The sequence below is a fragment of the Austrofundulus limnaeus genome, unplaced genomic scaffold (genome assembly GCF_001266775.1).
Source record: "Austrofundulus limnaeus strain Quisiro unplaced genomic scaffold, Austrofundulus_limnaeus-1.0 Scaffold314, whole genome shotgun sequence".
NCBI lineage: Eukaryota > Metazoa > Chordata > Actinopteri > Cyprinodontiformes > Rivulidae > Austrofundulus > Austrofundulus limnaeus.
In genome coordinates this window covers 126,508-141,684 of record NW_013952716.1, presented here as the reverse complement: position 1 = coordinate 141,684, position 15,177 = coordinate 126,508, and the positions used below count along the sequence as shown (strand labels likewise).

The 15,177-nt window shown below is 36.6% G+C and overlaps 1 protein-coding gene across 1 annotated transcript in view; it reads right to left on the bottom strand.

Annotated features, from left to right (window-relative positions):
• Window positions 1–15,177, bottom strand: part of LOC106527194 (phosphatidylinositol-binding clathrin assembly protein) — a 108,035-nt gene that overhangs the window by 55,183 nt on the left and 37,675 nt on the right. Inside the window, exon 2 of the mRNA XM_014021997.1 lies at window positions 8,338–8,480. Within this exon, the coding sequence (XP_013877451.1) occupies window positions 8,338–8,480 (143 nt within the window). The remainder of the gene's footprint in view (window positions 1–8,337; window positions 8,481–15,177) is intronic.

Here is a 15,177-nt window from a genome sequence, read left to right as displayed (position 1 = left end):
CTGCAGAACAGGAGCCTGCTGTAAAACAGCAATTATGCTGAGTCAGACTTGATTTTTAATCTTTTCCTGTTAAATCAATAAATCAAATCAAGTCAAGTCTAATGTTACAACTAATCATGGACCCCTTTAAAGAACTAAAAGCTGCCAATATTTTTTTATATAACTGACACTGTCAGGTGTTAAGGTCACAATACACCTTCAATGTTTCTCATCATTTCAAAAAACATAGACCAATCCCCTTGACACAATAAAAACTTGTTTTAACTGAATAAAGCCCCATCTCCAACGATGCGCTTGTATGTGGTTTGGGTTCGGCCAAAGTGTCTCCATTAGGTTCCAACCTCACAGTACTATTTCAAGTACTTAAAAGAACAAAACTAAGTATAAACTAAAAATGCCTCAATAGAACAGATTGAAGTAAAAATCAAAACTGCACACAATAATCAGGAAAGTAAAAGCATATTTATGCACACTCTAAAAATGATGTGTTGAATTTTCTTAAATGTGTGTCAACTGGTTCCACTAACAGAGTTGAGTAAATTGAATAATATTTATTTAACTCAGTTTAGTGGAACTAGTTGATGCAACTTTGCTAAGTAAATTCAACTCCTCACTTTTCAGATTGTATAAACAACTCTTTCCATGAAGAGTTCTGTACTTCAATTTGCAACATGTAACTAGGAGTTAAGCCTTAAAATATGAAGTAAATGTATATTTTTTGTTTTAAATGTAACTAAATAAAAATAAAAGTTATGATTAAAAAATACTTTGTAAAATTACAAATCCTTAAATGAATTAAGTATTGTCATGAAGTATATGTATTTAGCACCTCTGATATTTATTTATATTTACTTTGATATTCTTTGTATGCTTACTTTTTACATGTAACAACTGTTACAAAGTCAATTTCCTCCTGGGATTAATAAAATACTGTGATTTTTATCATGTAGGAGCTGTGACATCTTCAAAAGTCCCTCAACTTCCAAAGAAAATCCTGAGCTCAAAACCAACAAAGAAGACCAGATCTGGGTGTCTTGTTTGACAAATCACCAAAAGATTTTGTATAATGTTTGAAGATATCAAAATATCACTTCAGTCATGTGAAATTCAGCTGTCCATGTTTTTTTTAATGTTTTAATGTAAAGTAAGCCTGAGCTAATGTTGTGTATTTGAATTTTTTTTTTCTCRTAGGTTTGGTCCATTTTTCTCAAARTTGCAGGRGCAGTAGCTAAGCGAAACTTGTGAACTTTTGCTTCTTARTGTGTCAAAATTTCTTCATTGCCCCCCTAATTATGTTAAACCTGAAAAAAAATCAGACTTGTGTGCATCGGGGCTGCACGATAACAGGAAAAGCGGTGATGTGCGATAACAGTGCTTAATATTGCGATGTTCATATGACTTGCGATAAATGAAAAAATAATTCAATATGCAGTGTTGATGTCTTTCTGCTCTGGGTTTAGAGCAAAAAAAAACTATAATTTCAATTACAACATGACAGAGTGGTTATGATTTGATGTGGTATCTCCAGTCCATTTTGTTAATCAGACTGATGCTGACAAAATACATAAACACAAACATTAGACCCAACCATTTATTACAACTTATGCACTTTTTGCGATATGCTTATTGCACAGGCTGTTATTGCGATGACGATAAATTTGCGATATATTGTGCAGCCCTAGTGTGCATCATGTAGACTTGCATTATGGTTTTACCTTCACAGCGCCACTAAAACATTTAACCATGCACAGACTCAATTGTTTCATGAGAAAATCTATTGTGTTTAGCCAAACTGGTGTAGCATCAACACAACATGTAACAGACTTCAAAGAGATTTCTTTCTTAACTTCATTTCTTTTCAATCTCCTCATTCTTTTACATTTGTTTTCATTCTACTCTGAACTCATCTTCCTTATCTGTGTATTTTTTAAAATACCTTCCTTCCATCCATCCATTGATACCTTGAAACACAGCATTAGTCTAAAAATCAAAAACCGAAACAAACTAATAAACCAAGGATCTGTGAGGTGTTTGTACAAAACAAAAACAATAAAATAAAGTCAGGAACGTGCATAAAGATTTCTCTCCATGTACAAGAACCTTCAAACTGTGCAAAAGCTTTATTCCTAAGGGGACTTTAAAGTCTATTGACCCCAGTTCCGTCGGTTCTGTGATTTCAATTTTTTTTAACCAGATTTTTCGCAGCTCGAGCCATAATGGATGCGACACACACACACACACACACACACACACACACACCTGGCCCCCAAGCCTCGGTCAGCAGCGCTGCGCTGACAGGCCTGATGAATGTCGGCTGATGAGAACATGCTTGCGCTCTGATACAGCCTGAATCATCACTTACTGTGGCTAAAACTGAAACGCAGCCACTGCAGTCTACTGAGGCTACATTTGTATCATGAGCTTTTCAATTACAGTCCTGCACACTTAGTTGCTTTCAACATTAAATATGTGAGCACCAGTATATTGGCACTGAAACACTGCATTTTTTAAATGGTCCATGGCAGCTGAAATATTAAAGATTAAATGGGTCTGCACCTTTAGTTCTTAGAACAATATTATTAAACTCCACAAAATACACTTTTATATTTGAAACTTTACTTATGTACTCACTAGAAAACAAGCAATGTTTGAAATGTAAAAGACAAATGTTGAAAACTTTAAAGGGATCCCCGATTAGTTGTAACATTAGACTTTATTTGATAAACATATTTTAACTGTAAAATAAAGACTGTAAAAATACTGTAGGCTGTTCAGTTTTTATCATTTTTAAACTAAACGTTTAAAAATATAATACATGGACGGGGCCATTTTATTTACACGCAAAGCATTCTGGGTAAATGATGACATCAACTAGGTCATCGTTGTGAGGCTGCTAGCGAGTTATGTCCACCCTGAAGGTTAATCTTGGACAATATCTGATGATCGACTCTTTTAAATGAAACCAGAGAGCGTTGACAGAGAGGAGAAGGTAGAAATGACTCAGCCTGTAACTGAAAATATGGATGGAGGACAACAGAGCTGCTCCATGGAAGAAGAACCTCAGCTTAGCCTGTTAGCTTTACTGTTAGCCCTGATGCTATCACCATATATATGTATTAGCTCAGCGCTACACATTCTCCTCTCATCACTGAGGTCCTCCATCCACAGGACTGAGAGGAGAATGCAAAAATGACTGACTGCAACTGAAAATATAGATGGAGGACCTCAGTTTAGCTTGTTTGTCGCGCTAGCGCTGAGCTAATATATATAAGGCAATATAGCGTGGGCGCTAGCGCAAAGGCTAACAGGCTAAGCTGAGGTTCTTCTTCCATGAAGCAGCTCTGTTGTCCTCCATCCATATTTTCAGTTACAGGCTGAGTCATTTCTACCTTCTCCTCTCTGTCAACGCTCTCTGGTTTCATTTAAAAGAGTCGATCATCAGATATTGTCCAAGATTAACCTTCAGGGTGGATTTAGCTCACTAGCAGCCTTGCACCGATGACCTAGTTGATGTCATAATTTACCCAGAATGCTTTGCGTGTAAATAAAATGGCTCTGTCCATGTTAAAATATATTTTTAAAAATTTACTAAACTAAACAGCCTACAGTATTTTACAGTCTTTATTTTACAGTTAAAATATGTTTTTCAAATAAAGTCTAATGTTACAACTAATCGGGGATCCCTTTAAAAACCACCAGTTTATAATTAAACAATATTCCAAATCCCCAAAAAAATCTAAAACTGCATTCACAGTGAAATATAGAAAACATTAAATGCTACAATTAAATAAAAAAAAGTGCCTTTTTATGTTATTTGGAAATTGGTGGCTGAGGAGGAAACATCTGGAGGTCATTTTACAACCAACAGGCTAATCAGCAACAGGTCAGTCAGAGAAATGGCTCCCAAAGTTGGGGTCCTGAAACATCAAGGTGGGGTAATTACTAGCGATGGGCAAAATTGTACCGTGTGGAAGTTGCGAAAAACTGTCAACAATTAATATTTGCCACTTTGCAATTACTGCAGTTAGTGCCATGTGATGAAGTATTTTTGTGTATGACACACTACAAACTACATACAGCATCCATTGCAACAGGGTGGTTTTGTAGAGTCCATACAATGTACTGACCTGCCAACAGCGTAGACCTCTTACTGATTAATAATATTTGATGGTTTTGAAATAAGAGTACTTCGGCAAAAAGTACCCATTCCTTTAGAACAGCTAGAATCCTACATCAGACAAGAGTTGGACAACATTCACCTCCAAAACCTCCAGCAGCTGGTCTCATGCTCCTGTTCCAACTATTTTTAATTTTAAACGTGTTGCTACCATAAAATTCTAATTTATATTTTTTCACCCTAAAATTGGTACACTTTCTTACATTTGTTATGCTTACTATGTTTTTTTTTTTTTTTGTGAATAAAATCTGCATTTAGGAGATTCAGGATTCTCTCATGAAAGCAATCTTAGATGTCCGGGTCTTTCCTGGCGTAAAAAAAATAATTTGAAAAAATCATTGCATTCTGGTTTTTCTTCCATTTTCCAGTTGTAGAAAAGGAGTCCAATAGATACAAATTTAAACTAAAGATTCTACACAGTGAAATACTGTGTTTATGAGCTGCTGGCTTAAAAAAAACACACAGGAGGATGTAATTATGCTGCAATCACAGAGAAGATACCCGGAGATGGAATAAAAAATAAATAAAAAGTTCAATCTGCAGAGATGGTTCAGAGATAAATCAGCCACCAGTGTGGGAATACCACTCAGTCACTTCCTGCTGTGCTGCAGTGACCTACTTAGTGTGATTTCATTTATCAAAAAGGTTGCAGGAAATTCCGCAGCTTGASCAATCTTTTTAGGATGGAGACATCTTCTGATGCCACGTCTCGAGTTTATCAAACCGTCTTATTATCATCACCATCGAAAGCTCCGCCTGGTTCCACATCTGTAACATCAGTGCTACATCTGATTATACGTTGTATTGAAGAAATATAAATTCAGCCGATTATGGGATTTCAGTGAGAATACTCCAAAATCATAATCTCACTTTCAACTTTTCGTCTTTACTGAGGAAATGTAGAAATCTATGCAATAAACAAAGAACCACCAAAAAGGAAGAGAGTTACAACACGTCGACCCAAGTGATGTAGGCTAAAAAAGGGAAGGAATGCTTCCCCAAATTAGCGGAAATTAAAAGGAATGTGCAACAGGGAGTGTCCTGCTTTTGGGTGTGTTTGACCATTGTGTGTGTTTGTGTACAAAAGGATTGTAGTGTGCCAGTTTTGTGTTGCTGAGAACATATTGTTTACAATATTTCAAATGTGCCCACGAGCAAAATCATTCATCTTTTATAGCTCACAATAACCAGCTCTAAGTTATGGAATCAGAGGCGTTTGTAGTTTTATGGAATTTGTCACAACTGGGACYTTGACTRRTGTGTTCATGCTCGCGAATAAAAAYGGGCATCAAAAAACAGAAATGCAAACTCTTTCTAAAAACAACCCATGAAGACATATCTGTCCCATTGGTAGATTAACTGTCCCCACTTTCTATCATTGTTGGGATTAAAGACACAACCTCCCATTTCACAGGAGCTGGAATATTGAATTTTTAAACCAGACTACGCTCACTACCAATGTTGTGCTTTAAGCTCCGCCTACTTTCCTGTACAATCATGGTGTCACATGAGCTCTCTAAAGCATCAAAAGACAAAAAAACTGCTTTTTCATATTTATTTCTTATTAATTTGTTTGATCAAACCAACAAACTCTTGCTGGACTTGATGCCCACATCTGGTTTAGATGATAGTGTTTAGATTAAAAAGTGAGGAAACCTCTTATTTGCAAATGAATTGAAAGATGTCAACAACAGAAGACTTGTCCATCCAGCCTTACATGTTTTACATGTTGGAGCCAGAGTCTGACTCAGAGCCAGAGGAGAACAGACATGACCAAATTGTACTTGGTAAGTCCAGACCTTATTTGGAAGTTCTGTCCCAAACACTTTGGTGCAATACAGACCCTTTCCAAAAAATCTGAATATCATGGAAAAGTCWTTTAATTTCCATAATTCCATTCAAAAAGTTTAACTTTCATAGATTCATGGCCCACAGTAGATTCAAGTATTTTTTATTTTTATTTTTTTATAATTTTGGCTTCCAGCTCATAAAACCCACAAAAACAGAATTCATAGAATTAGAAAACCGTGAAGAAATCAGCCCAAACTAATTCTCAGTTTTTAGAGGATGGTGATAAGACCTTTATATTAGGATGGGATATAGCTGGTCTGATTAATAGGATAAACAATGTTGTGGGAGGCCTGACTTACTGAATGATCCAAAGCTTAGTCAAATTTAGTATTTTGGTGTGTAGGCTGCTGGCCAGTAGGTTGCATCTCCAAAGAAGAGGGGATTTTCAAAATGGTAATMGACAGAAGAGAGGCTGTATTGGAACAAGTGGCCAATGAGTGAGCCTAGATAAACGTTTTATATCCASTGAGTCAGAATACCAAAATGGAAACATTCTGCTCTGTGACAGACACGGCTTGAAATTTTTATGAACCATATAATCTGTTAATATTTAGCCAGAGTTAWTTATTAATGTCTTTTAGGGATCTGTTCCAAATAAATACTTTAAATAACAACCAATTGTAGATTTGTTTAAAACCAAGACAAAACAGCTAAAGACACCAAAGTTCAGTGGAAAYRAGATTCATCTRTTATTTCAAAATCATCAAATGTTGTCACATTTATTTACCCTGAGTTGAGCTGATTTAACAAAAATAAACTCTGTCTTTCCATGAACTGATGACAAAGTTCTTTGTGTTACATTAAACTACTACTACCTGGACGTTGTGTCCATTCAAATCTGCAAACATAATGGATGATTTCAGCCAAGAGACAAAGTTTTCCTTCTTTTTTTAAAGGGTTCAGGGTAAATTATTTATACACAAGTGCCAGTTTTGGTAAACTATTCTCATATCCTACATGTTTTTRAATGAATACTTGATATCTTTTGTATTGTGTACAATACACCAAAGTCATAAAAACTTTTTTAGCCTTAGATTATTTGGTCCAACAATAGAAGCTTGTACTCAGCTCTATTTTAAGGTAATGCTATTGTTTATCAACCTTATCTGCCCATTGAAGATATACATGTACAAAGGTTTTACTGTAGTTGAACAACCAGTGTTTTCAACACAGATAAGCTCTCATTGTTGGGGTCGGAGGTTAGGATGACGGGACTATGACGTCATTTTCAAAAACGTGTTTAGGTTGTCCACACATGAATGCAATTGTTGACTTTAGGRACTTTTAATCTACMTTGAAACCCGATTTTAAAAGAATTCAATTTATAGAGACCAAAAATGCTGTTTCTGCGCAGATGGGGACTAAAGGTCTCCACATCCTCCATCTGAACTACCGAAATCGGCTCTCGCTCTGCGTTATTACATCATACATGCGTAAATCTAAATCTGAYGACCTCGTTGCAGTGAAAACCTTCAGCACCCCTTGCAATTCTTAGCGGCCCCCACAGGTAGGGGGAACCACAATCATTTCCAGTGGTCTAGAAGCAATTACAGAGCATGATTACAAACAGTTCAGCAGTCKAACGATTTATGAGAAAAGACAAAGCAGCACTACACTCGAGCTGCTGTCTTCATAAAACATGCACTCAGCAGTCGACGCTACAGCGAGCACCAAAAGACCACGAGCCCATCTGAATATGAAAGAAGACTTATGTAAAAACGTATTGTGTTAAATCAGTAATGTTTTAAGGGTAAGGAGCTATGAAATTAACAGCCTAAAAGAGCAGTGGATCAATATAAATGCAAACAAGAGGGTTTTATTTGATGAACGGCATGCCCTCTGCTTCTGACTGCAAATTAATAAATCCACAAAGAATTAAAAAGAAACATTCTCTTTTTAGGGACACATATTAGCTGAGTCATTTTGCGGATATGATTTCTGATCAGATCTCGGCATAAAAGAGGAAAAAGCAAAACCATCAAACTGGATTTTTGTTTGAATGTGTAAAAAAACCCAAAAAAAACATGTCTTTAACTGCAAAACACGTTTTCGTAAAGCTCATTTATTTGATTATTAATCATTGTTTTTCCATCTTGCCTCCAGCAAAATCATTTCTCTGCACTCGGCGTTAGTTCAATCATTCACGATTTGTGTCCAACATCACCAGCAGTTCTGTGTGCTGTTTGCATCCCTCCGACCCCCCCTTCCACTATGCCACTGATCAAAATGATGATGATGTGGACATTAATAAAAGATTTAAAAAGGTGTAGCCTGCACGTTCACGTGGAAGAGTTGTGTTCATTTCATACCTCGTTGCCGTACATCATAAGGTGGTGAGTGGTGATGAGGGCTTTGAAGACCACCACCCAGCTCGAGTTGGCAGTGCGCTCAAAAAGCGTGTCTGCCAGCTGGGGAATGTTCACGTTCATCTCATTGGTGCAGTGGATCAGATCTGGGACGCACATGAAAGGAAATAAATAAATAAATTAAAAAACACAGACACAAGGCAGGACAAAAAGCAGGAAAGACCTGAAACACTTTTTAAAAAAATAATCTTAAAAACAGTGAAAGTTGCTGCTCAGGACCATTTTTAAACATGTCTACTTCCAAGAAGCTTAAACTCTAGTTAGGTTTGTGTATGAAGAGGACTTCCTGTAAACTCTTGCTGCCATGCCAAAGTGTCAAATAAACTATATTACTTTGTTACCTTACTTAAAGTGTCCTGCTTTTTAATTGTCCTTTTCCACTTTAAAATCATTCAGTTGGGTTCTATATGAAGAGGAACTGCAATGTTTGGTTTGAATTCCTCATTATTGTAACTCCACAAGCCCCTCTTTTACCTTTTTTTTTTGGAGGTGTGTCTCAGATCAACTCGTTTTGAGGCTGTCTCTTTAAGAGCTTCAAACCCCGCCTCCTCCAGCTTCCAGAACATCCCATTACAGTTACATAGAGTTTACAACTATGTAGCAGTGCAGAAACTTTATATTTACAAATAATAAAATATTTCAACAACAGAAGCCTTGTCCATCCAGCCTTACATGTTGGAGCCAGAGTCTGACCCAGAATGAAGACCACCAAATTGTAGTTGGTGGTCTTATTTATAAGTTCTGTCACAAATACTGTGATGTTATAGTTGAGAAAATATTAGAAAATAGAGAAAACTGAACAAAAGAAGTTAAACATCTTATGCTCTCTTAAATACCATTTTAACATATTATTATAAATCATATTTTAAAATGATTGAAAACCTGATTTGATTTCATGATAATGATTGGAAACATTTAGTTTTATTTTTGCATTTTCTTCCTCATCGTCCCTCCAAATTTCTGAGGGCTTTGAAAAACACTGGCCTAGTTTATCCTGAATTTCTCTAAATTAACATTTTAATAACAYGTTATATGCCATGCATGTTATCTGTCATGTTGTGTTATATAACATGTTATATGTCATGTTTAGAAAAGTGTTTTTGGGGAGTTGGGGTTGTGAATTATAGGCCTCTGTGGCACAGCCTAAGCCTTTGTCTGTAATGTTTTTCCTTCCCTTTCATTACTTTTATATTTTTAGTTTTAAAACCAGTACTTTTACACTTCCACTTGAATAAAGCAATAAGCTGATCCTGCTAGAGAAGTCTTTTTAAACCCTAGTTTATATACTTCTATCTGAGTAATAAATGTGAAAATGTAGCAGCAGTGTTATTAGAAGTAATGATGCCTCCTCTTTAAGTGGGGGTGGCAGGAACCTTGGCATGTTGATGGCACATCACCAAAAATTAACCTGTTCACTAATAAACTGACCCAAGACTGTCTAAAGTTTGAACATCTCTAAAATCTGCAAGAACATCTATCAAAACATGTTGCTGCTGTTATTATCCCCACAACCAGAGCAGTGGCTGTCACACGACACCCCAAAGCTCTAAAAAGATGTTGAGATGTTTATTATTATCACAGAGCTGGAAACAATGACAGAACAACTAAAAACAGAGCTGACAGGATGTTCTAGACAGGTTGTAAAGTTGATGGATATACAACCACCTTCAAATCAGGCCCTAGCAGTACTCTGATACTTCAGTTTTTAAAAACAATGTAAGGTTTAGTATTTATGAAAGATTGGATATCGCTCATCAYCTTTCATGCCAGAAAATTAAACGTGAAGTCCGATTTCAATTCATACATAATTCACTTAGATAAGCATCCATATGCTCAAGCATCGCAACATACAAATGTACACATTCAGCCATAGTAAAGTCATTGTTTCTATTAAAATATTGTGCTTTATCGCAATAAAAAATTGTAATAATCTATGCCCAGCACTAGAATAAAGATCATATGGGAATCATTTTGTCATTGCTGTCATAGTAAGGGATTTAAACAAAAGGTTTATAATATCCTGTTACAAAAATCAGTCTCCCACCTCTACATGCTGAAGTGAAATATGAGATGTAAAACTAAATCATACAGTTTAGACCACTACTAGCTATTTTAGGCAGACGCTAATGCTGCGGTATAATCTGAGGACAGCTTAACCTTCTCCTGACTTTCAGCTGCTCCATCTCACTCYGTCCTGCTCTCTGAGTCGTGTTAGCTGAAGTTCAGGTGTCACTCGTTCACTGACGGGGAGATGACGTTTTTAAAATGGTATAAGAGTGTCCAGCAACAACCCTGGCAATCTGGCACATCAAAATCAGACAATATGATGCCATTACTGACAAACCTGAGGGTGATGCTTTTCTAATGTATAAAATAAAAAGAGCACACAGCACGTTCTACAGTTTTGCTTTGGCTCTGTTGTTCTGCACAAAAATTGTATTCATTGTTGACAATTATTTGCATGGAGAAATTACATTTAAGCCCAACCATTATGAAATTTATTTAAAATTTTCTTAAACTGTCTGCTTTTACCTTAGAGCTGTTAGCTTGTCAGAACAAACCATTTCTCCAAACAGAGGTTGCTCAAGGAGCTATCTACAGTATTCACTTCTRAATGGATGAATTTTTCCTTGAACACAAGTGATAAGTGACCATACTTGACAGAACATCCTGTTAAGAAAAATGTAATGCTGCATTTTGTGGTGCTAAAAAAGACTTAAATCTCTGCTTTTGAATGCAATTTTTAAGAGGTGATTAGCTGCTTCTATTTTCCTGACCCACACAAAAACTACATGTAGAAGAACTGTGTCTATTTCAATAAATCAAAATAGTGCTGCTTTGCAAAATAAAATAAAATAAAGTATCCAGAAGGTATCTTTAAAAATAATACAAAGTCAGCACTAAACTAATCACTAAAAAAAATTTTTGTAGGGCAAAAACTGCAGTTTTTTTTTTAAACATAAATTTTTACATGTTGAATAACTCAACCAAGAGACACTGAACAATAGTGTTTATGTTAAAACAAATAGTATAAACAATAGTAGAAATAAGGAGTTTTGAAGATGCTGCAGCTCTTAAGCCATAAGAGACTATAAAAAATAGGGGTACAAAATGGAGAACTATATTTACTAGAATATTAAAATGAGGATACTATCAAAAGAACTGAAGTTTTCTTGGAAAAAGAGACCTGAACATACGTACTCACATGTTTCTGACTCAAAAATTGTTAAACATTTTACATACTATGAAGACAACTCTATTGTAGAAGGTAGCTGTCTGTGGTTTAAAATATGGATGTATTCACACCTGACACATTTGGTTCGCACTTCAGTGTTGCTAATGCTAACACTGTGCTAAAAAACTATGAGCCGTTTTGGGTCAGGGAACGTGGAGCATCTCGTCTTCTTTAGGTTGTGGCACACATTTGACAACTCTGTTCCAAAATTATAAGAATATCATCGCAAAAYATCACTGAATGAGCAGCTCTTGATATTCCTAATAGTTGTATCAACAGCACCATATTTATTTCCGGGTCTGTTTTTGGTCCTGCTCCCGTCATTTCTGTCCAATGGAAGCAATGACCATTACCCACGTGGCTTTGTTTATAAATTAYAGTCCACTTGCAAAAAGCACAATATGAGTGCAAACTGTACCAAAAGAAAACAAAAAACAAAGTCCACTATTTGGTCCGGACCAAACAAGTGAACCAAAGGACTTTAATGAAAAGAGCATGAACGAGCTTCATGGTCAAAATATCAAAATTTCTCCACATTCTGTCTAAAAACAATATGAGGATACAAATTCAACAAAGTTAGTATCATGTTCACTCATCCTGTAGAGTCCAGCAGAAGGATGAAGGGATAGAGGTCAAACACTGACCAAAGCAAAATTATTATTGTGATAGAACATGAGGTCCGGAGCGTTTTAACTGAGGAAACTGAATCACCTCTTAATGCTGTTTCTTTTCTTTGAACAAACCAAAATTCCTTCACAGCATTCTTATCTTGTTCTTTGTTTATTTAGCTCTGCAGAACATGATGCATATCACTTCTCAAACAACTTGCTCTAGCAAGCTGTTTGAGAAGCTCTAAACATCTTGGAGTCACAGTTAAATTTTGAGCATAACAACGAGATTAACCAAGAAATCAAGAACTTTTTTTTGTTATTCCAAATGAGTACTGCATGAGGAATGAAAGATAATGAGATTTAAATGTGAAAAAGGACTAGTTAAAAGCATGACTTCTCTCCTTTAATGTTTAAACATCTTCCATTTTGTTTTTATTTACATTTTTCAAGAGTTGGTCTTTTCCTAAAATCTTTAACAGATTATATTTATTGAAAACTCAATCACATTGGACTGTGATAAATTGGATTTGACTGAGTAATATAATGTGCACATTTTAATTTGCCACACATTGTCACCACTTTAACTCTAGGAAGTGAAGAGCATCACCATTTTTCTATTTATAAGTTTAGGGCATCCTAAATAAGCTCTTGAAAAAAAATAAAATAAAGCAGAGAACATTTGTTTTTCTTATTTAGCAGAAATGATGAAAAATGTGTTTATCGAGCTATCAATGTACTCCTACAGCATATATATTTGTTCTTTTTTTTATCATCTTCAGGTGCACAATCCAATCTGAGCAGAGAATAACAGCTTGGCTGCTCTTCACTGTTCTCCACTTTAATGGAGATCGATTTGAACCAACCAATGTTCTGGTCCCCGAGCGTATTATGAAGATTCAATGTTTGCCCTCATCACATGAATTTACCACAGCGAGCCTCTCAGGCACAAGCATCGACACACATTTAAACCCATTGCTAACAACAGACATCTTTTGTTTTTGTTTGTTTCATTCCTCTACCTGCCACAGGACGTTACGAGCAGCGGGATCACACACTTGGTGACTACAGAAACAGCTTTTCATTAAACTACCAGAGAAACATGCGGACAGGTAGACGCCCGATGGAAGAGTTCATATTTATTAATCAGGTGGTCACTCGTGTATGAGAGTGTGAAGGTGCTTCAACAAAGCTCGTCGTCAACCTTTCATTCACCCWCTTAATGCATCGTCTCGCTGAAGCACTCACTGAAACGAAGACACGGCACACTTCAAGCCCGGCATTATTCTAAATTATTCACTCAACATGGCGCCTACACAGACATCAGGTGTTGGGCTATTTGGTCAATAGAAATTGTGTAATGTAATCCAAAGATGCATTATATCCATTTAGTTGCATTTAGCGGTGTAATTGACAGACAATCAGAGTTTAGTGGCAAACTGAGTGCATCTGATTTTCAAGCCTAAAACTATGCAGTTGTATGAACGTATCAGCAACTTTGCCTCACATCGTCTTACGACCCATCGATCATGATCACCGGCTGACCCAAAAAGTTTATGTTCCTGAACTGGAAGGAGAAATAAATGGAACCAGTGGGGTTTTGTTAACAAATTACTGGCTTTTGTTCTCTTCCGTTTAATTAAGGGTGCCAATGGATTAGCATTGTAGCACCCTCATTATTATTTGGCTGTTAGTCTTCTACTCCAGTCACRATTTTCAATTCACTGCAGCTTTGACAAAAGTAAGCCAGAATGCAAATTATGCTCAGCAAAGTTGTAGAGGAGGAACATATTCTAGCACGTTTAACACAAGCAACTTGAATAAATACAAAACCATCTCAAAGTTCAAGTAAATGACAAGGTCAAAGAGTTTGCGAGTAGCAGAAGGAAACAGGATCAGACTCATTGAAGATTATCCTGGGAATATAAAAACCTAAGCATGAACTTCCTGACAATCTCAACGATCGTCTATAGTGGATACTTCAAACCTGATTACAATTGAGGAGTTACCACAAAAAAGTAAGCACATTTACAAAGTAAATGTAAGAAMTAGGGGTGTCCAGTTTTTTTCAAGAAAAGTATGGGTACTCGCCGTACAGTGTACTCATGTGTTACAAAGCATTTCTTTAATTTAGAACAAGGTGTCTCTTTTTCCTTGTACAGCCCCACTGACTGAATCAAATCAAATATACAGCATGATGTATACTGTTCCAAAATCAATTCATCCATTATCTACAGCTTGTTTTAGAGTCGAGTCACGAGGGCAGCAGCTTGAGCAGGCAGGTCCWGACTAGGGGTGCACCGATTGTAGTTTTCTGGTCAATTGATCTTTGAAAAGTTTGATCTGCAGATTCAGATTTTGGCCGATACCTATTTTTTACATAGTTGACACCATCAGGTGTCAACTATGTAAAAGAGTATGGTCACAATATGGTCACAATACACCTTCAATGTTCCAGTCTTATTTTACTGAAAAACTGAGAAACTTTGGGAGATAGATGAGAAGCTTATCTTTTCCACCGATCTTATCAAAGTATCGGACGATCTCCAATCTAGGCCTGTCGCGATAGTCAATAAATCAATTAATCGCACRATAACTTTTTTTGAGGTCGGTAAAAAAAAGACACCGATAAGTTTCATTTTCCTGCTTGTTTGTTTACTTCGTCTCTCTCCCTCTCTGCTCCGCTGCACAGGATGAGCTCCTGTGATGAACTCCTGCAGCTGACCCCTCCCCTCCTGTTTTCTTAGTGTGGGAGGAGCGAACTGTCGCTTTAGCGTGAGAGCTAGTTTCTAAAGAAACGCTTCAAAGCAGAACGCGGCTGCTGAAGTGTTGGGAGCACTAGAACCTGGATTTCGCTGCGGAGGGAGAGAGAGAGAGAGAGAGAGAGAGAGAGAGAGAGAGAGAGAGAGAGAGAGAGAGAGAGAGAGAGAGAGAGAGAGA